Source organism: Bos mutus, chromosome 6 (genome assembly GCF_027580195.1).
Source record: "Bos mutus isolate GX-2022 chromosome 6, NWIPB_WYAK_1.1, whole genome shotgun sequence".
NCBI lineage: Eukaryota > Metazoa > Chordata > Mammalia > Artiodactyla > Bovidae > Bos > Bos mutus.
In genome coordinates, this window is record NC_091622.1 from 12,933,607 (window position 1) to 12,955,492 (window position 21,886).

Consider the following 21,886-nt stretch of genomic DNA (forward strand, 5'->3'; position numbering starts at 1 on the left):
TATACTAATATATATGACAGCATTTTCTCTGATTTTGAATCATTCAAATACCCTATAATATTCAGAATAACTAAATTTATAGTGGTGCTCAGGGAGCCCTACTTCCCAGGAGGCCCCCCAAAACATACCATGTAACTAAAATACTATGTTTACTATGGAAATACAGCTCAACACAGACTCCCCCAAAGTCTCTGCCACTTCTAGTAGGATTCCCACCTTTATTCCCTCCTAGATAGAGCAGAGCCACTGCAAATGCATGATTTCTATTTGAGTGATATTATTTATGATATATGATTTATAACTTCATAACAATTAATCATGTATCCCACATGCTTCACTTACAACGTCTCAGCGAATCCTTACAGCAACCGTGTGAATGGATATTATTCCCAAGTGAAGAAACTGAGGCTCAGAGGGGACTCATAACTTTCCAAAGGGTGTACATCTAGGAAATAACATAACATATATACTTAACCTCGTCTTTTGAGGCTAAACCTTTAGGTTTGCTCCACTATCACAAATCACTTCATACTTATCTGAATTTTTTGTTTGGTTTTCATTTTTTTCAGTTCCATGTAAAAATTTGGGTTAGCTTATATAATGGTATTTTGACAATAACTCACCTTACAACAACTACTATATCCTGAGCCATGTCTGTATTATTTAATTTCATATATAAAATCCATAGTAAGCTCTAGCTAGATATTTATAAACACTGAGAAAACCCACCTTAGTATATAGTGCCCATTGAATGACTCATAATACTGAAATCAGTAAGGCTGATACTTTGATTTTCGTTATTTTTAATTTACATTCACAATAATAGAATTCTTAAGATAAGCTTAATTTGTGACTCTGAAGAAATTCTGGCATGGGGGGTTGAAGGGGTGAGAAAGAATCATACGAATTTGGTCCAGGGACTGTGTGAGCCAATACGAAATGTTTATGTGTTAACCGCAGAGGTGTAGAGGGGGGAAACATATACGATTTCAATCAATACAATCATCTGCTTTCAAAAAAACCAACGCTATGCCTGCAATCACAGAGAAATATAATACCCATATTTTATTCATACAAGGATGCATTTATACATACTCAGTGTCATAACCTGAAACATGATCTGTTCACCCCCACCCCTCTGAGATTTCATTCTACCACTCTCACCTACTTTGCTTGAGCTACACTGCCAAGCTCCCTGTTTCCGAAACACAAACCAGCCCTACCTTTGACCATTCCCATTTAACATCTGCCTAAAATGCTCTTCTCCCAGATGCGTGTCCCCTCCTTCGGATATTCCACACCTCTGCCTGATAGTAATCATTAGGGTGGTCTTCTCTGACCACCAAATGTCCAATAACAGCTCACACCTCCCCAACCTCCCTCGTGCTCCCACAATCATCTCGTTTTGTCTTTTCAATAGCCCTTATCACCACCTGATACTTTATTTTTTTTTAACTGTGGTAAACTACACATAAAATATACCATCTTAACTACTATTTACATTGTTGTGCGACCAATCTCCAAAATTCTTTTCATCTTCCCAAACTGAAACTTTATATCCAATGAACAAGATTCCCACTTCCCCTCCCCAGAGACCCTGGCAAACACCATTCTACTTTCTGTCTCTGTGACTCTGACGACACCCCATGTAAGCAGAATCAGAGGATACCTGTCCTCTTGTGGATGGCTCATTTCACTTAACAGTGTCTTCAAGGATCATCCATATTGCAGCACGTCAGAGTCCTTTCTGCTAAGGCTGAACAATATTCCATTTTATGTACAGTTGGCCCTCCATGTCCAAGGTTCTACATCCATGATTCGCTCAACCACAGATTGCAAAATTCAAAAAAATTTTCCAGAACGTTCTAAAAACCAAACTGTGAATTTGACACATGGCAGGCAACTATTTAAATACATAGCATTTACACTATATTGGGTGTTACCAGTATTCTAGAGATGATATAAAGAATACGGAAGGATGTGCACATTATATGCAAACACTGCACCATTTTACACAGAGGACAGAGCATCCTCGGATTTTGATATCTGAGGGGGTTCTGAAACTGATACCCTATGGATACCAAGAGATGGCTCCATACATAAACATATATATACATGTAGCATGGTGCATGCTAAGTCGCTGCAGTCATGTCCCACTCTTTGCGACCCTATGGACTGCAGCCTGCCAGGCTCCTCTGTCCATGGGATTCTCCGAGCAAGAATACTAGAGAGGGTTGCCATGCTCTCCTCCAGGGGATCTTCCTGACCTAGGCACTGAACCTGAGTCTCTTATGTCCCCTGCATTGGCAGGTAGATTCTTAACCACTAGTCTCACCTGAGAAGCCCTATATAAATATGTGTATAGATTTTTTATTTATCCATTATTCCACTGATGGACACTTGAGTTGCTTTCACTTTTTTGGCTATAACACGACTTTGAATCCAAGTGGGCAGATATCTGTTCAAGTTTCTGCATTCAATTCTTTTGGTTACACACCTAGAAGTGGGATTGCTGGATCATATGATAATTCTATTTTTAACTTTTTGAGGAACTGCCATACTGTTTCCTATGGCAGCTGCAGCATTTCACATTCCCATCAGCAATGCACAGGGTTCGGATTTCTGCACATCCTCACCAACACTATTTTCTGCTTTTTGATAGTACTCATCCTAATGCCAGTGAGATCATATATATTTATTTTTATGTCTTTATTGCTACCTTTTTTACCTATTAGAATATAAACTCTGTGAGAGCAAGGACTTCATTTCTGTCAGTGTTGTATTCCCAAAGCCTATAATACTGCCTGATACACATTAGGCATCCAAAAAATTTGTTGAATGAACTAACGAGAGCCCACCTAAAAAATTTCATTTATCTCAGTATAACTTTGAAGTTGAAAAGATAAGAGAATATTTAATATAAGAATTATTAGATAGACCATCTCTAACAGATTCTCTCAGAAGTTTGAATATAAAATTGAGACTCTTATTACTGTTGATGACAGTTTAAAATTTTAAAGTAGATATAACTTCAGTAATGTAATTCATACATCATATCCAACTGAAGAATAAATTCTTTCAAAACACATTCTCAGCAATTGTCAAGAACCACATTCATTGTTCCTGTGACCATCATCTAAACTGTGTCTTTTGTTGTTAAGTTCTAAAGAAATGCTTTTAGATGACAATGTTTTTGATCACCATGGAAACACCAACCACAAAAGTCCTTATAGCAATAGCTAAACAGAAAAAGAATTTAAAAACAACTTTCCTTCCATTGAGGTAGATATATACATATATATATATGACATAGATGGATAGATATAGATATACAGACATACATATCTATGAGATAGATAGATATATTGATATAAGATAACACCTTTAAATCTAAGGATGGTAAACATCCCGTAAATTAACTGCAGATTTATGAGATTTAAAATTCAATGGAATTCTATTTATGTAGATGTATCAGATTTGTTGGTTGACTACCAAACACATTTCTCTAATTTCTCCCAACCACTTTGGTTGGATGACAATGTACCCAACCAAATGCCATCCTGTTCATTTTTAGGGATTTTTCAAAGGGTAGGCAGGCACATGATCCAGTTCTAACAATGAAATGAAAGGAGGCTTTTGCAGGATGGCTCCTAGGAAAGATTTCCCTCCCTTATAAGAAGGAGGCACAACCAGAGGAAGACCTGGCCACCACCTTCCCCCTACCCTTGCTTTTGGCTTTAGCTATTATACAAAGACATGATGCTTGGAATTGTGACCAAGAGAGATGACATAACACTTGAGGACTGCAAAACAGAGGGCCTAGAGAAGCTTCAATCACTGATCACGTTATTGAACCACTGAACCAACCGTCTTGGGATGGATAACTTCAGGCTCCTACTGAGCTAAATAGTAGATATCTGTATGGCTTAGGGCACGATTAGGTGAAATATCTTAAATGATGTGTATGTATTTGTCTTGTGTGTGTTGTAGGTAAATTCTTCCATTAAACAGCTATGAATGTAGACCATAACTTCATCATTTGCAAAGAAAGAGACAGAGAGAGAGACTGTTAAGCGATTCAAATTTATAAGCTTTGGGAACCAGAAGTAAGGGTGAGTTAAAACAGAGTTGAAACCTAGAGGGATGGAATGGGGGGTGGGGTGGGAAGGAGGCTCAAGAGGGAGGGGATATATGTATACTTATAGCTGATCTTTGGAAGGAATGATGCTAAAGCTGAAACTCCAGTACTTTGGCCACCTCATTCGAAGAGTTGACTCATTGGAAAAGACTCTGATGCTGGGAGGGATTGGGGGCAGGAGGAGAAGGGGATGACAGAAGATGAGATGGCTGGATGGCATCACCGACTCGATAGACGTGAGTCTCAGTGAACTCCGGGAGTCGGTGACGGACAGGGAGGCCTGGCGTGCTGCGATTCATGGGGTCGCAAAAAGTCAGACACGACTGAGCAACTGAACTGAACTGAACTGAACATTGGTGTACAGCAGAAACCAACACAAGATCGTAAAGCAATCATCCTCCAATTAAAAATAAATTTTAAAAGATTTTTAAAAAGAGAGAGAGAGTTGAAGACCAAATAGAAGGTATACTGCCACGACATTCTGTTTGCAGGAACTGTCCCTGCCAGCTTTGAAGCAATTTAGAGTATACAGAATGGGGTACCTAGTTAAAAATCATTCAAACAGTATGTCTGCAGATACAGGAATGGGCGACATAAAAGTTAATGAAACAAGGATTTCCCTGGTGGTCTAGTGGTTAAGGATCCCCCTGCCACTGCAGGGGACACGGGTTTGATCCCTCATCCGGGGAGATTCCACATTCCTGTGAAGCAACTGAGCACCTAACTCTAGAGCCTGTGCTCCGCAATATGAGAAGCTCCACAGGAAGAAGCCCGTGTGCTACAACTAGAGAAAGCCCAGGGGAAGCAATGAAGACCTGGTGCAGCCAAAACAAAGAAACTAAAAATACATTTTTAAGTTAATAAAATGAAACCCTTTATGAGATTGCACTTTTTCTTATGAAATTTTAGGGAAACCAATGAAGTCCAGTAATACTGCATGCGAGATATGCATATTCCCTCTCTGACGCTTTTACCTGTCCTCTAGGAGAAACTCACTTAAATCACTCTAGATGCCATGAGTTTAGATTAGCGTGATCCCAGGTGATTCACTTACTCAAACAATGACACTGCCTTCCTCAGAGCAGCCAAACTCCTAGTCTGCTCCAAGATGATACAGGAATCTCTTACTACCTTCATCACAACAGCAAACTCAGTTTGAAGAGGCCAAGGGAACTCTTCACTTCCGTCCTACCCTTTCCTCAGCATTCCTCTCCTACCACACCTTCCATATACCTAACCTTCAGAGTGGCCTGGGAGCATGGGCTTTTAAACTGAAAAAAAGACAGTAAAAGGAACCCACAAAGTTGGTGCAGGTACAGTAGAGGATTTTTTAAAATATGACATCACCCCATACAAACTTCCCAGAAAAACAACAGGGAGGCAAAACTTCTTAATCATGGACATGTTACATACTTCATCTCCCACAAATAGTCATAGCCAAATGTAAGTCCTTTCCCAGAACATAATGGTTTTTCCATTTGCCAACATAATCTCTAGACAACACATATATGAGTTATTCATTACATAGTAAAGTGCTCTGATACACCTTAATTATTAAAAATACATTATAAAACCAACCTCTAGTTTTTCCCTTCAATCTAGTCCATATATGTGAGACTTTTTTGCGGGGTGGGGAGCAAACAGTGATATCTTTTTAGACATATTAAGTTTGAAGGTCATCTCAAATCCTTAAAGACAATGCTGTGAAAGTGCTGCACTCAATATGCCAGCAAATTTGGAAAACTCAGCAGTGGCCACAGAGTGGAAAAAGTCCGTTTTCACTCCAATCCCAAAGAAAGGCAATGCCAAAGAATGCTCAAACTACCACACAATTGCACTCATCTCACACACTAGCAAAGTAATGGTCAAAATTCTCCAAGCCAGGCTTCAACAGTATGTCAACTATGCACTTCCAGGTGTTCAAGCTGGATTTAGAAAAGGCAGAGGAACCAGAGATCAAATTGCCAACATCTGTTGGATCATCGAAAAAGCAAGAGAATTCCAGAAAAACATGTACTTCTGCTTTATTGACTATGCCAAAGCCTCTGTCTGTGTGGATCACCACAAACTGTGGAAAATTCTTTAAGAGATGGGAATACCAGACCACCTGACCTGCCTCCTGAGAAATCTGTATGCAGGTCAGGAAGCAACAGTTAGAACTGGACATGGAACAACAGTTCATGGGGTCGCAAAGAGTCAGACACAACTGAGTGACTGAAATGAACTGAAGTTTGAAGGATCTGAAGAATAAAAAGGAGAAAGTTTACAGAGGTCAGATGAAAATATTAACTCAAGAGTGGGTGGAAAATAGAGATAGAAGAAAGATCAGAATTTCAGTGGAGGCTATAGGGCTGGATGATTGTTTCTGGCAAGAAATATAAATACACAAAAGAAGAAACTCAAAGATAGAAAGCAGAACTCTGAGAGACACAAATATCTAGATAACAAGGGAAGGAAGAGGAAGTGATGGAGGAGAGTGATAAAGAAGTGCCTGGGGAAACACTAGGCAGAAAACAACAAATCAGTCATGATAATAAATAAAGCTTCTTATGATCTGGCTCCAGACTGACTCACTAGTCTCCTGTGACCTCCCCCAAACACCATGTTCCAGCCATTCAGGACTGCTGATAACTCCCCAAAATTCAATATGCTTGCTACCTTCATGCCTTCGCATCTGCTTTTCCTCTGCCTTGAATTTCCTCCCTATCTTAGTCATGTTATAGACTCTCTACCAACACTTCATGGCAAATAGATGGGGAAAAAATGGAAATAGTAACAGACTTTCTTGGGCTCCAAAATCTCTGCGGGCAGTGACTCCAGCCATGAAATTAAATGACATCTGCTCCTTGGAAGAAAAACTATGACAAACCTAGACAACATATTGAAAAGCAGAGACATCACTTTACCAACAAAGGTCCATCTGGTCAAAGCTATGGTTTTCCCAGTAGTCATGTATGGATGTGAAAGCTGGACCATAAAGAAGGTTGAGCACTGAAGAATTGATGTTTTTTGAATTATGGTGTTGGAGAAGACTCTTGAGAGTCCCATGGACAGCAAGGAGATCACACCAATCAATCCTGGAGGAAACCAGTCCTGAATATTCATTGAAAGGACTGATGCTGAAGCTGAAGCTTCAATACTTTGGGCACCTGACGCGAAGAACTGACTCATTGGAAAAGACCCTGATGCTGGGAAAGATTGAGGGCAGGAGGAGAAGGGATCAACAGAGGCTGAGATGGTGGGATGGCATCATCGACTCAATGGACATGAGTTTGAACAAATTCTGGGAGATAGTGAAGGACAGGGAAGCCTCGAGTGCTACAGTCCACGGGGTCACAAAGAGTCAGACACAACTGAGTGACCGAACAACAACAACTGTTTAGTTTGTTTTTCCGTTAACATGTTTCCCACAGAACTACAGCCTAAGTTCCATGAGTGCTGAATGTTCTCACCTCTGTATTTCCAGTCACTACATAGGCATCTGGCATGAAGAGGTGGTATCACAGGCTCTGTTTAAGGACAAGCATTCTGCTTAACACATGTGAGTATGAATCCCTCACTCTGCCACTTACTTAGTGTGTGATCTTGAGCAAACTATCAATACTAAGCCTCAGTTTAATCGGCATGATTACTGGGATAATTTAAATTGGGATAATTATTGTACCTACCTTATAAAATGGATGGGAGAATTAAATGAGATAATACAGGTAGAGCACTTGTCACAGAGCTTAGCATACACTCAGGCTCAGTTAAGTGTGAACACCATTACTTCAGAGGAGTTAACATAAATATATGAACAGAGCTCTACAGTCGTTTTAGGAAGAGTTTCAGGAAAGAGAGAAAGTTCAACAGACTCAATACTTGTAAGAAGTCTAGAAGGATTATGGCCGTCAGTTCGCTAAATTCTCAACCAAAGCATCCTTCTATCCACAGCAGTTGGGTTTCCTTAACCTCACCATCAGGCTCATCCCTGCTCCAGTCTCTATAACAATGAAGATGAAAAAAACTGGGAAAAACAGAAAAGCACCTCCTGGACATAGTCAAGTCCTAGGATCAGCAAAAGGAGTGTGACTGAAGTCAGGATAATTCTTCTGAAATAGGAAGAAAGCAAGAATACGTAAAAATACGATGCTCAGAAGTAGAGGTGTGTTCTTGATTTTCTTTTATAACTGAAGAAGATGGCTGTAAAAGAGGCATTCACGAATAAAACATTTTGTACTCAGATGAAAGAATTAACTCAGTGATACAACAATCTAAGCTTTTAACAAAAACAGAGATAGGACTTTCTAAGTTGACATACAAGGTCTTTTATCCAAATAGTAGTCTGATTTAGTCAACAGACTCTTACTCTTGTACATTTTAGCTATTTATATTTATAAATTCATGTTTTCTTAAGGCAAACATTCATTCATTGGTATCTAAATAGAATCTATGAGAACTAACAAAGTTATACAAACATTTGATAAACATCATGGATAGCAAATAATACTAAATATACTGATTTACTGATTATTATTTTTTAGCTCAATAGTGCAAATGTATAAAATAAATATTTTTCTTTTTAAACTGGCATTATGAAAGTGATTAGCCCATAAAATTTACATTAAATATATCTTGTACTCTTAAATTTATAAGCTCACACAATTTAAGCAATATCACAAAATCATGCATCTAATATTCTTGCTTGTGTTTATGACTATCAATCATTACATGGGGCAGCAAATTGGTTAAACCAAGTTAAATCCAGTTCCAGAAAAGGTTTATCTGACTTGCCTGATCCCAAAATAAACTAGGGTGAAATACCTTATGATATTAAAACAAAGATGGACATCAAAAGAGAAACACAGTATTCATAAAATCTGTAGGACGATTTCTTTTAGTTTTATAAGCCTATCCTTAGGACAGTCAGAAAAAAGGTCAGATAAATGCAATATATTAGATCACACACTGCAGAAAAATGACGTGATCCTTCTACATTTATTACCATAAGAATTGAATAAAAGTTAATGGATTTGAACAATTGCATTTCCTGGAGTTTGATTTTCAATACTAAGTGGCTGGCAAGCTACCATCTATTATAAAGGCAAAGTGTTGAGATATACTTATATATAAAGATAGTGTACGATTTCACTGCAGGGCATGCGGGTTCAATCCTGTTTGGGCAACCAAGATCCCACATGCCATGCAACATAGCCAAAAAATTAAAAATAAATACTAAACAAATATAGTGTAGAAGATTTGAGGAGATTGGTTACTACTTCAGCCTATGTGAAATAAAGCATTTAAAAGAACAAAACTGTTCTCAGACCTTCTCAGGTAAAATAAAAGAATGTTTCATTTCCATTAAAAGAAAAAAATAAAATCCAGATGAAGCATTTGCCAAGAACTCAGATTTTGATATTTCCTCTAATTTTTTTCAGCTGTGAGATATCATTCTCACTGAGCATGATCACATCTTTGATTTACTGCTGGGCTTCCATTCCCCAAACTTGAGCACATCCCCGCGGACTCTGCTTCTGGTCACGTGTGATATTGGAAGTACCAGCATTCTGCCCAACGGGGTCTGTTTTGAGCTTGAACTCTCATCTATAAATGATCTAGTAATGTAAGCTATAACTTAAAATAACCCTCCCATCACCTGCTGCTACTGCTGCTGCTAAGTTGCTTCAGTCATGTCCTACTCTGTGCGACCCCAGAGACGGCAGCCCACCAGGCTCCCCCGTCCCTGGGATTCTCCAGGCAAGAACACTGGAATGGGTTGCCATTTCCTTCTCCAATGCATGAAAGTGAAAAGTGAAAGTGAAGTCGCTCAGTTGTGTCCGACTCCTAGCGACCCCATGGACTGCAGCACTCCAGGCTCCTCTGTCTGTCCATGGGATTTTCCAGGCAAGAGTACTGGAGTGAGGTGCCATTGCCTTCTCCGACCCATCACCTACAGCTCCCCAAATGGTGATCATGGCCAAATACACGTTCTCAAGACAGAAGACCCTGATTGGAGACCTATCATTAACAGGATAATAGATATATAACCAGAGAAGGCAATGGGTCCTCGTTGCTGCAAGCGGGCTTTCTCTAGTTGGAGCAAGCGGGAGCGCCTCTCCTTGTGATGTATGGGATTCTCATTTCGGTGGCTTCTCTTGTTGCGGCAGAACTCGGGCTCCAGGTGTGTGGGCTTCAGTAGCTTCAGGACACGGGCTCTAGAGCCAGGGCTCAATAGTTGTGGCCCATGGTCTTAGCTGCTGTATGGCATGTGGCATCTTCCCAGACCAGGGATCCAACCTGTGTGTCCTGCATTGGCACGTGGCTTCTTAACCACTGGACTGCCAGGGAAGTCTGGTCATTTAAGTGATTTTAAGAATTACTGGGTCCAGTATTCTTGCCTTGAAAATCCCATGGATAGAGGAGCCTGGTGGGCTACAGTCCATGGTGTCACAAAGACTCAGATAAGACTTAATGACTAAACAACAAAATAACAAAATCTCTTAATCCATAATAAAAATTTAATCTGTAATGAAAAGAAAAAAAGAAAAAGAACTATTGGGAGGCTTCCCTGGAGGTCCAGTGGTTCTCCCAGTGCAGGGGGTACAACTTCAAATCCTGATAGGGAAAGTAAGACCCCAAGTGCCTCACGGCATAACCAAAAAAAAAAAAAAGAACCCTTGAATGACACATTGCAAAAATCAGCTCAAAGTGATTGACAAACAAATGTCAAAATGATAGGGTTTTTTAAAAATAGGAGAAAATCTTTGTGACTCTGGATTAAAGAAAGATTTCTTAGATACAACAAAAGGACCACTCATTAAATAAAAAACTGATAATTGGACTTGATTAAAAAAAAAACTTGCTTGAGAAAAACACTAGAAAGAGAATTAAAAGAGAAGAAATAGACAAAGAGAAAATATCAAGTCATATATCTAACCAAGAACCTGTCTCCAGAATATATAAAAAACTCTCTCAACTCAACAAAAGGAAAACAACAACTCAATTTAAAAGATGGCCAAAATATATGGACACCTCAACAAAGAAAATGTTGGCAAAAGCATTGAACATCATTTGTTATTAGAGAAATACAAATTAAAATCACAATGAAATGCCTCAGTGGATCTATTAGAAAGACTAAAACAAGGCGGGGAAAGGCCTTACCAGAGTTGGAGCAATAGGAACTCTCATTCATCCTTGGAAGGAATGCAAAAGCAGGACAGCCACTTTGGAAAATAGTCTGGCAGTTTCTTATAAAGTCATACATATATTTACTATATGATCCAGCCATCCTACTCCTAGGTATACATCCAAGAGAAGTGAAAAACCTATGTTTACAACCTCTACACAAATATTTAATAGCTACTTGGTTCAAAATTGCCCCAACCTGGAAACAACCCAAATGTCCTTCTTCTAAATGGCTAAACACTCATACAGTGAAATACTACTCAAAAAAAAAGGAACAAAATATTGACAGATGCAAGAAGTTAGATAGCTATTAAGGACATTATGTTGAGTGGAAAAAAAAAAAAAACAGTTTCAAAGGGTAATGTTCTGAATGATTCCATTTATATAGCAGTCTGAGAAAGGCAAAAATATAGGGATACAGGACAGCTTACTGGCTGCCAGAGGCTGAAGGTAGGAGGATTTGTTTGACTACAATGGCATAAGCACAAGGGAATGTTTCCAGGAGCTAGAACTGTACCATCCTTAGATTGTGCTGATAAGATACACAACTCTAAGATTCTGTCAAAATTTATCAAAAGTATAAAAAAGTGAATTTTATTGTATGTAAACTAAAAAAATTAAAGATTGAAACCAATTATATCAATGAATCACTATATTCACTTACTGCTTTTCTCTCTCTCATCCTTTCACCATCTAAAGGAATGAATCCTCTTTTTGTAACTCAAATACTTTACATAACAAGAAAACTCAAAAATATAACTTACTTTGACAAGCATAAACAAAGAATAGAATTAATACTGGAAGAAAGTTAAAAACCTTGAAAATGAAACCCTACTATTTATTTATTCCTGAATAAGAAGACTCTCCATTAATCCAACTCATTCTCAAAATAATTATTATCTCAACTCATACTCAGGAGCAACACGGAAAGAGCAGGAATAACTGAAGAGCGCTCAGAGAAAACCAGGGCTTCCCTGGTGGCTCAGATGGTAAAGAATCTGCCTGCAATGCAGAAGACCTGGGTTTGATCCCTGGGTCAGGAAGATATGCTGGAGAAGGGAATGGCAACCCACTCCAGTATTCTTGCCTGGAGAATTCCATGGACAGAAGGGCCTGGCGGGCTACAGTCCATGGGGGTCACAAAGAGTTGGACACAACTGAGTAACATTTCACATCAGGGAAAACAAGAGCTAAATGAGCACCTTAGTTTCTCCTCTTAGCAACCATGAAACTGGAGAAATGCTGTGTTAAAGAATGCAGAAGCAGAAATGGAATTCAAGTCATTCTCATTTGATGAACTGATATAATGAAAAATATTTCAATTCTGTTGTGAATCCTACAGTTAATCAAGGCAAACTAAAGGAGAATTCCTGAGAACGGTTACACATGGCTCAAAGGAGCAAGAGTACTAAGAAGATCTCCCCCAGTAGTCACAAATTAGAAGAAGAAGACCAAAAAACAATAGTGAGTGTGAAATAAGGCATCAAGTGAGTGAGTGAGTGAGTGAAGTCGCTCAGTCGTGTCCGACTCTTCGCGACCCCGTGGACTGTAGCCCACCAGGCTCCTCCGTCCATGGGATTCTCCAGGCAAGTATACCGGAGTAGAGTGCCATTTCCTTCTCTAGGGGATCTTCCCGACCCAGGGATCGAACCCAGGTCTCCCACATTGCAGACAGACACTTTACCGTCTGAACTGAAGGGTTTAGAGGCCGTCAAATGGACGTGACCTATAAAGGCAATTTTGATGGTTTTACATAGAAATGACCTCTAATGGAAGAGAACACAAATGGGAACTATTTGAGATACATTTCTATGTAAAATATAGTTTGCACATAATTCAGCATTTTAAACGAGCACTCTGCAACCGAGACGAAATATCAATCGTCGCTTGAGGTTAAGGCATCAAGACCAAGTTTTAAATCCCCATGTTGCATAGTTGCAACTCACTAGCTATGACTTTGAGGATGTAGGTTAGTTTCTCTAAACCCACACTTCTCATCTGGAAAATGGGAATAATAATAATATCTCCTTCATAGGACTGTGGGGAAAACTCTGCCTTGCTTAGCATCACACCTGCCCATTGTAAATATTTTATTATTACCATCTGGGATGTCTCTAAGTTTCTACAGCAAAGAACGAACGAACACTGGTTTGCTGCCAGAAATGAAATAACACTGATACCCACAGATCTTGGAGAAGGATTGATCAAGAAACAAGAAAAGGACACTAAATTTTACTGGCACCAATTAAAAAGGATGTCTTATAGCTCTCCAATTCTCAAAGTAATTAATGCTTTGGAAACTCCTATCATAGCTCATCGGGCTTCCCTTGTGCCTCAATTGGTAAAGAATCCACCTGTAGTGTGGGAGACCTGGATTTGATCCCTGGGTTGGGAAGATCCCCTGGAGATCTACCCACGGAAAGGCTACCCACTCCAGTATTCTGGCCTGGAGAATTCCATGGACTATACAGTCCTTGGGGTCACAAAGAGTCAGACTCGACTGGGTGACCTTCACTTTCACTTTTCATTATAGCTCATCAGAAAGATGATAAGGCCCAGAAAGATGTTAGCTAAGTATCTTAACTCAAGATCTTAATCAATACTCATTTAATTAACTGATTTAAATTTTCTGGCAATAGCCATAGAAATCATATGGATCTCTTGAAGTATGTAATATATGTAGACAAACTATTTCAAAACTTAGTTGCAAAGCTATCATTTCTTAATCTTTTCTTTTACATTCAGAAAATGAATAAAGAATAAATACAAAATGAAATCCAGGAAATTTGTAGTTTGGTAGCTAATTTGACTTAAATGTTTTAAAAAACTAGTGAAACTTCTGTACTATAGTTATCTTGTACAGAAAATAAAATATAACCTCTTTCTTAAAAGAGGAAAAAATAAATATCTATTATCTTAGGAGCCTGAGAAGATAGAGCATATTAATAATTAGTTCTTTCCCTTAACACGATAGTTATGGATAGAATGAAGTTGAAGGTCATTTTTCCTTGATCGGCTCATTTTTGGAAACCTCAATTTTAACTGCACTATGCAAAGGCACTGGTCTATTTCAGCTATTTCATGCTACAACAGCATTTTCCAAAAGCTAAAAAAAAATAAAAACTTTGTCTAAAAGATCAAGTTGTAAAAATAATATATACTGTTCAATATGGCATTCTAATAACAGATTAATTAAAAGATAATGAAATATATATCAAATGTATGTAAACATTAATTCAGTCATACAATGACTTTTTAGGTATATACAGGTTTAGAAATTAGACTCACAAGAATGATCAAAACAAAAAGTTGAGAAATACATTTTTAAATAATGTGGAAAGGCCCCCATAGGCAATTTAAATTTCAATTACTTTAATGCTTGTCCTCATTAAAAACACCTATACCTCCTAATGGATAAGATTTTTATCTTTTTCATTTCTTTATCTTTAGGGTATGAAACATTACATTGTACTGAATAACTGTTGGTTGAATAAATGAGTCTTCACACAGCATATTTTCATTGAAATTAGTAGTTAAATATACAAATTTACAAGATACATATATTTACTGAAAGCCTTTCTAAAATATATTTCTAGGGGCTTCCCTGGTGGCTCGGTGGGAAAGAATCCACCTGCCAATTCAGGAGACACAGGTTCAACCCCTAGTCCAGGAAGATCCCACACGCCGCTGGCCAACTACACCCTTCTGCAACAACTATTGAGCCTGTGCTCCACAGCCAGGGAGCCCAAACTACTGAAGCCCACACGCACTAAAGCCCAGCTCCTCAAGAGAAGCCACTGCAACGAGACGCCTGCATACCACACCTATTCAGCAGCCCCTGCTCGCTGCAAATAGGAAAAAAGCCTGCACAGCAATAAAGACCCAGCACAGCCAAAAATAATAACACAAATAAATAAAATTATTAAAAATAAAAAATGTGTCTATTAGATAATGTAAATGATGACCAATAAGTTTATCTGTTGCTAAAACCCATGCTATGTATTTCATTAAAATCCTTCACCTTTGGACTTTTCTGTTCTTTCAATAACACTTTTTTTGTTGATTATGGTTTAAAAAAAGGAAAAGAATTCAGATTTTATTTTAATTCTCATTCAGTCCAGAATTGATTTGGAAAAAGAATTGCTAAAGAACAAGGAGAAACATGTCGGGGAACCACTGACATAGTGAAAATACATTAGGACTGGAAACTAAAATATTTCACTGCTTTGCAGGAAATTTCTGTTTGTTTAATTTCTGATTTGGTCAAAAATCACTTGCAGGAAAGTGGTGATGCTGCAGTCAGATGTCAGTACTTCCATTCCACCTGCCTGAATGAATCAGGTAGACCAAGATGACCAATGATTCCAGCAACCCATTTCCACATCCTATGCAAATTAATGCACCAATCACTAAAAAAGTGCTTCTGTAAGGTCATATAAATGAAAGGCTGAACGGAAGATATCAATTACTTGTATGTTGCAGCATGATGTCATTTACACAGCTTCTAATTAGGAAATCCTCTAAGTAAAGTATCTACTCTGCAGAACAGCAATGACCTTTCATGCAAATTTTTTCTAGTAGCTATTTTCATAATACTATTTCTTAAATCAGCAGAATTATCCTAAATATAGAATGAGACTTCAGAGAGGTTCCTATGAGTATCTACATTCTACTAAAATTAACACATTTTACTTCCTCAATGCTTATATAACCATGTACACATACGTACATACATATTTAGCCAAATAGGAATAAAAATTATTTTTCCTGTAGGATATGATTTTTTTTATATTGCAAATAGTAATTTCGCTTTCATTTTTAGATGTCTAAATATCACAAGTATAGGTGTAATGATGCCAGCTACCACAGTTTTTCAGGGGAAATAAAACAGCTCCAACTGCAATTAAAAATGTATTGTCACAAAATTAGAGTCTTGGATTGTGTACACATTTAAAACCCTAACAATTTCATTGAGACATGGAGGGCCATTTAAAAAAAGTACACATTGATTTTCTTTTAGTCATTGCATTAAAAATGCACATAACGGTTATCCCTAAAATAACATTATCGATACACATTAAAATTCAAATGTGGCAAAGACATTGTTAAGTGTCAACCAAATTTTACTGTCATGTTATAAATTCTAGAGCTGCTGAGTTCTTCAAAATTTCCCCACAGCTTGGAGAAAATCCATTCTGTTTGACATGATCTTCCTGCTCCATTATCCAATTTTATACTATTTCTAAACAGGAGTTCAATTATCTTTGGTAAAGAGGTTGCCTATGGCAGTCAGGGGATCGTACTGTCACAGGGCACACTGACCCTTGTGTTACTACTGCGATAACCTAAAGTGCTAATGCTATATAGCTCCTGACACTGAAATAGTAGCACAGAAAGGAGAAAAAAAGAGCTCTTTTAGATACCGAATCACAGATCACAACCAGATGGAGTACTCTCATGTTTTAATATTACCATATAAACAGAAAACAGGGCTTATTCAGACAGCCAAAGACATGTGCATCACCGCCCGCCCTCCCCTTGCACTGCTGGGGAAAAACTGTGTCTCTGCAGACGTCGGGAGAACAGGAACACATGTTTTCTTTCTAGTACTAAGGTCTAATACAGGGCTGCAATTGTTGGGTGTTGCTCTGTCTGAAAGTTGAGAACTGGTAAGCAACCTCCAGACACGGTTACTTCTCTCCCGAAGGCGGGAGGTGAATGCTGCCAGCCGTCCCTCTCAAGGTCGTCAAGGGGATGGGGGTCCAGGGTAGATGTCCCCCAAGAGGGCACCACGGGCTCCTTTTTCATGGTGTAGCGCCGCAGTGGGTCATGTGATAGCTGGGCGTGTGCCTCTGTGCGCGACGGGGGAATGAGTTTGCGGGGTGTGTTTGAGCCTGCGTATGTATGTATGTGTGCGCAGAAGTTACACGTCTGGTTTTGGAGAAAGCGTTTTTCTAAGAGTGCGTTTGTGTTTCTGTGCATGTTTCTATGCTCCTGTGTGAAGCGAGACTGAGGAAAGCGGATTCCGAGAAAGGTCCTGGGCCAGGCGACGCGGCCAGGTCCGCCAGTGTCCGTCCCACTCGTCAGCCTCTGCACCGGGGGGCGAGGACCTCGTCCTCGGGGGAGGCGAGGACAATGGGGTGCCGGCGCCCCTCCCCGCGCCCCGTGCACCCACCTGACGAATCCGCGGCGGGTTCGGCGGGGTGGAGGCCCCGCCTTCCGGGGCCGGGGAGGTGGGAGAAGCCATCTTCCTGGTGCTCCGGTTTCCTCCTGCTGTCACGCCCGGGTCTCTCGAGTCTCCCGCGGCTTCTCAGCGCCGGGCCTGCAGCCCGCGGCCCCAGACGGCCCGGGAGGCTCCTCCGGCGCGCCCGCGGCCCCGCCCGGCCGCTCCGCCGCAGAGTGCGAGGGGCGGCCGCCCCCGGGGCTGGTCTGGCCCGGCCGGGAGTCCTGGCCGGAGCCTCTCGCCCCCTACCCGCGCCCACCTACCTCCCGGCGGGGAGACTCGGGGCCATGGCGGGCGGGGCCGGGCGCGACCTCGGCCGCGGGGCTGGGTCGGCTGCGGCTGCTTTCCGGCGCCGCTCGCCGCGCGTGTGTCTGGATGTGCGAGCGGCGGGGCTTATTCTAGCGGCGCCGGGAGAAATGCGGCTGCTTCCCTCGCTGCTGCTGCTGCTGCTGCTATCGCCGGGAAAGCGATGAGCTCATGGACAGCTCCCAGAAATATGTCTATATGCACCACTGACTGCCGGCGTTCGGGAGGTGGGTGGGGATAAGGAGGCTCCTCGGCGGGCGCTCCCGCATCACAAGCAGACGTTCCCTCGGGAGGCCCCCGGCCGCTGGGGCGCGTCCGGCTCTTCCCTGCGCGTCGCCACACTCGCTCTGCTCTTTTCCATTCATACCGTGCACACACGTCTTATTCAAAAGTGTTCGCCCCTTTCGCGTTGTGATAGGCACCCACCCCACCGCTAGCCTCCGCAGACACGCATTCTTTGTTCTGCCAATCACTCCCTCTTGATAAGGAGGAATTAATTTCTGGAGTGAACGCAGTGTGAAATGCCACTGCGACTTCAACCTATGTCACATGTGAGCTGGCCGAGTGAAGTGACTTCAGCCGTGTGTTTTTCACGCTTTGGGCGTTTCCAGCTTCCCCAAGATCCAGCTTCTCCCTTCCCACCTTCTTCACTGTGAGAAAGCATCTGCCAGCTACTGTACAGGGTAGGGACGGCCCCCATCCTCACTAAGACAGGTGGCACCCCATCTGCAGCACTGTGAAGACTGAAAGGGCAGGACCAGGTTTTGCAGACCTTCGTCTGTGCCAGGCCTCGTGGCAAGAGAGGTAAATTCCCGCGCAGGGGCCAGCCTTGTGTGCATCACTGTTTCTCAGGAATACATCTGGCACTGTCATTGACTGAGGGCGAACTGCTTTCCAACACCTGATCATTATCTCCCTCAGCTGCCTCGTGGAAGTGGGAATTATGACTCTTTACAGATAAGATGACTCTCAAGAGACTACTTTGTTGCCTCATAATTTTTCCATTGCCACAGACACCCTCCTCTGCCTGCTTTCTCTCTCCCCCAAGCTAGTATTCAATTTCTACACTGCTTTCCAGCAAGATCCTCTATAAAGTTTTAACATCGCCAGTTCCTCTCTTCACATTCTTCCTTGAACCCACTCCAGGCAGGCTTCCTTCCACCTTCTCCACCAAACTTTCTCTTGACAAGCTTCCCAGTGACCCCTATAGCACTATGTCCAATGGTCAATTCTCCGTCCTCATTTGGCTTGTCCTCTAAACAAGAGTGTTTTAAATCACTCCTTCCTTCTTGAAAATGTCTTCCCTTAGCTTCTGGACACCATTCCCTTTTGATCATCTTCTTACCTCACTGGTTGGTTGTCAGTCTCCTTTACTTGTTCTTCCTCATCTTTCAGACCTCTAAGCTTTGAAATGTCAAAAGAGTTTAGTTCTGCCACTCCTTTTCTTCTCTATCTCAGTTGTTAACAACTGTTGTGGATCTCACAGTTTCATTGCTTTGAATAGACTCTATATTCTGATATGTATTTCCAAACGTATGTTTGGAAATTCAAGATGGAGATCTTGAATCTTCCCCATCAAATTCAAACCCCTATTGCCAACTGTCTTCACCTGATTGATATCTAAGAGTTTCAAACTGATCATATGCAAAACTGAGCTGCTTTTTATTTTTAATTGGAAAAAAACTGGGCTCTGTTCTATCTTTCACTGCCAAGTTAACTGCTCTAATATAGCTTTTCCTGCCTTTCAGATGCTCAGGACAAAAACCTCAGAGATATTTTTAATTCCTTATTGTTCTCACAATCCCCACTTGCTCTAACAGCAATTCATACAGAATCCAACTACTTCTGTGTTCCCACCACAATGTGTCTAGTCCAAATCACAGTTATCTTTCATGTGCCTGATAGCAGAAGTCTTAAACAGTCTGCTTCTCCAGCCTTGCTCCTCACATGTGGCTCACACAGAGCACCTAGGAGGGCTCAAAGTCCTGTGTCCCCTTCTCACTCAGAGTAACAACCAAGGCCTTTCCGTCTCCTGATGTAAGATAAGACCTATGTAACCCATCCTCCGTTCCTGCCCACCATCCCCCGAACTTTATTTCCAGCCATCCCCTCACTCAGTCACCATGGCCACACTGACCTTGTTTCATGTTTTGGTTTTCAGCATGCTAAGCCTACTCAGGTCTCAGGTCCTCTGTATCTGGACCACTCCTCCCCTAGATATCAGCATGGATCATTCTCTTACTTCCTTCAAGCCTCTATCTCCTTATCAGTGAGGTCTTCCTGATTACCCGGTTATGGGGTAAATTGTCAGTTCAGTTCAGTTTAGTAGCTCAGTCTTGTCTGACTCTTTGCGACCCCATGGACTGCAGCACACCAGGCTTCCCTGTCCATCACGAACTCCCAGAACTTACTCAAACTCATATCCATTGAGTCACCATCTCATCCTCTGTCATCCCCTTCTCCTGCCCTCAATCTTTCCCAACATCACGGTCTTTTCCAATGAGTCAGTACTTCACATCAGGTGGCCAAAGTATTGGAGTTTCATCTTCAGCATTAGTCCTTCCAATGAATAATCAGGACTGATTTCCTTTAGGATGGACTGGTTGGATCTCCTTGCAGTCCAAGGGACTCTCAAGAGTCTTCTCCAACACCACAGTTCAAAAGCATCGATTCTTAAGCACTCAGCTTTCTTTATAGTCCAACTCTCACATCCATACATGAATACTGGAAAAACCAAAGCTTTGACTAGACAGACCTTTCTTGACAATGTTTCTGGTTTTTAATATGCTGTCTAGGTTGGTCATAACTTTCTTCCAAAGAGCAAGTGTCTTTTAATGTCATGGCTGCAGTCACCATCTGCAGTGATTTTGGAGCCCAAAAAAGTAAAGTCTGTCACTGTTTCCACTGTTTCCCTATCTATTTGCCATGAAGTGATGGGACCAGATGCCATGATCTTAGTTTTCTGAATGTTGAGTTTTAAGCCAACTTTTTCACTCTCCTCTTTCACTTTCATCAAGAGGCTCTTTAGTTCTTCACTTTGTGCCATAAGGGTGGTGGTATCTGCTTATCTGAGGTTATTGATATTTCTTCCAGCAATCTTGATTCCAGCTTGTGCTTCCTCCAGCCCAGCGTTTCTCATGATGTACTCTGCATAGAAGTTAAATAAGCAGGGTGACAATATACAGCCTTGACATACTCCTTTCCCAATTTGGAACCAGTCTGTTGTTCCATGTCAGTTCTAACTGTTGTATGTGCCCACCCCCCAAAATGCAGATATTGAAATCTGAATCCTTATTATATCAGAATGTGACCGTATTTGGAAATAGAGTTATTACAGATGTAATTAATTAAGTTGAGGTCATACTAGAGTAGAGTGGGTACCCAGTCTGATATGACCAGTGTCCTTATTAAAAGGGAAAATTTGGACATAGACATATAGATAGGGAGAACACCTAGAATGTGAACATTAAGGGAGAGATTGAGACGATCTACCTAAAAACCAGCACACTACCAGATTCTAGGAAAGCAGCATGGAACAGAATCGCCTTCATAGCCCTCATTAGGAACCAACCCTGTAGAGCTATATCACAGACTTCCAGCCTCCAGTACTATGAGACAATAGATTTTTAAGCCTCCTGCTTGGTGGTACTTTGTTATAGCCCCCCTAGAAAATTAATATATACTATAAGATAATAACCCTCTACCCTTCTTGTTTCTATTACCTTGCAGAGCATCTCTCCTATACACTTGTCACTGTTCTGACAGAGTTTATGTATTTACTAATTGGTTTATTTACATTCACCTATCACTAGAAGGTAAGCATGAGGACAGGGAAGTGCTTTGTTCACTGTTTTGTTTTGTTTTTTTAATTTATTTATGGCTCTGCTGGATCTTCGTTGCTGTGTGAAAACTTTCTTTAGCTGTAGTGAGCAGGGGCTGCTCTTCATGCAAGTGCGCAGGCTTATAGCAATGGCTTCTTTTGCTACAGAGCACAGGCTTTAGTCACATGGGCTTCCGCAGCTGTGGCCCATGGGCCCTAGAGCTCGTGGACT

General features: G+C 40.9%; 1 protein-coding gene across 1 annotated transcript in view; it reads right to left on the reverse strand.

Moving 5' to 3' along the window:
- Nucleotides 1-17,931, reverse strand: part of ANK2 (ankyrin 2) — a 700,765-nt gene extending 682,834 nt beyond the window's left edge. Inside the window, exon 1 of the mRNA XM_070371962.1 lies at nt 17,481-17,931. Coding sequence (XP_070228063.1) covers nt 17,481-17,552 — 72 coding nt within the window. The 5' untranslated portion in view covers nt 17,553-17,931. The remainder of the gene's footprint in view (nt 1-17,480) is intronic.
- Between the last annotated feature and the right edge of the window lie 3,955 nt (nt 17,932-21,886).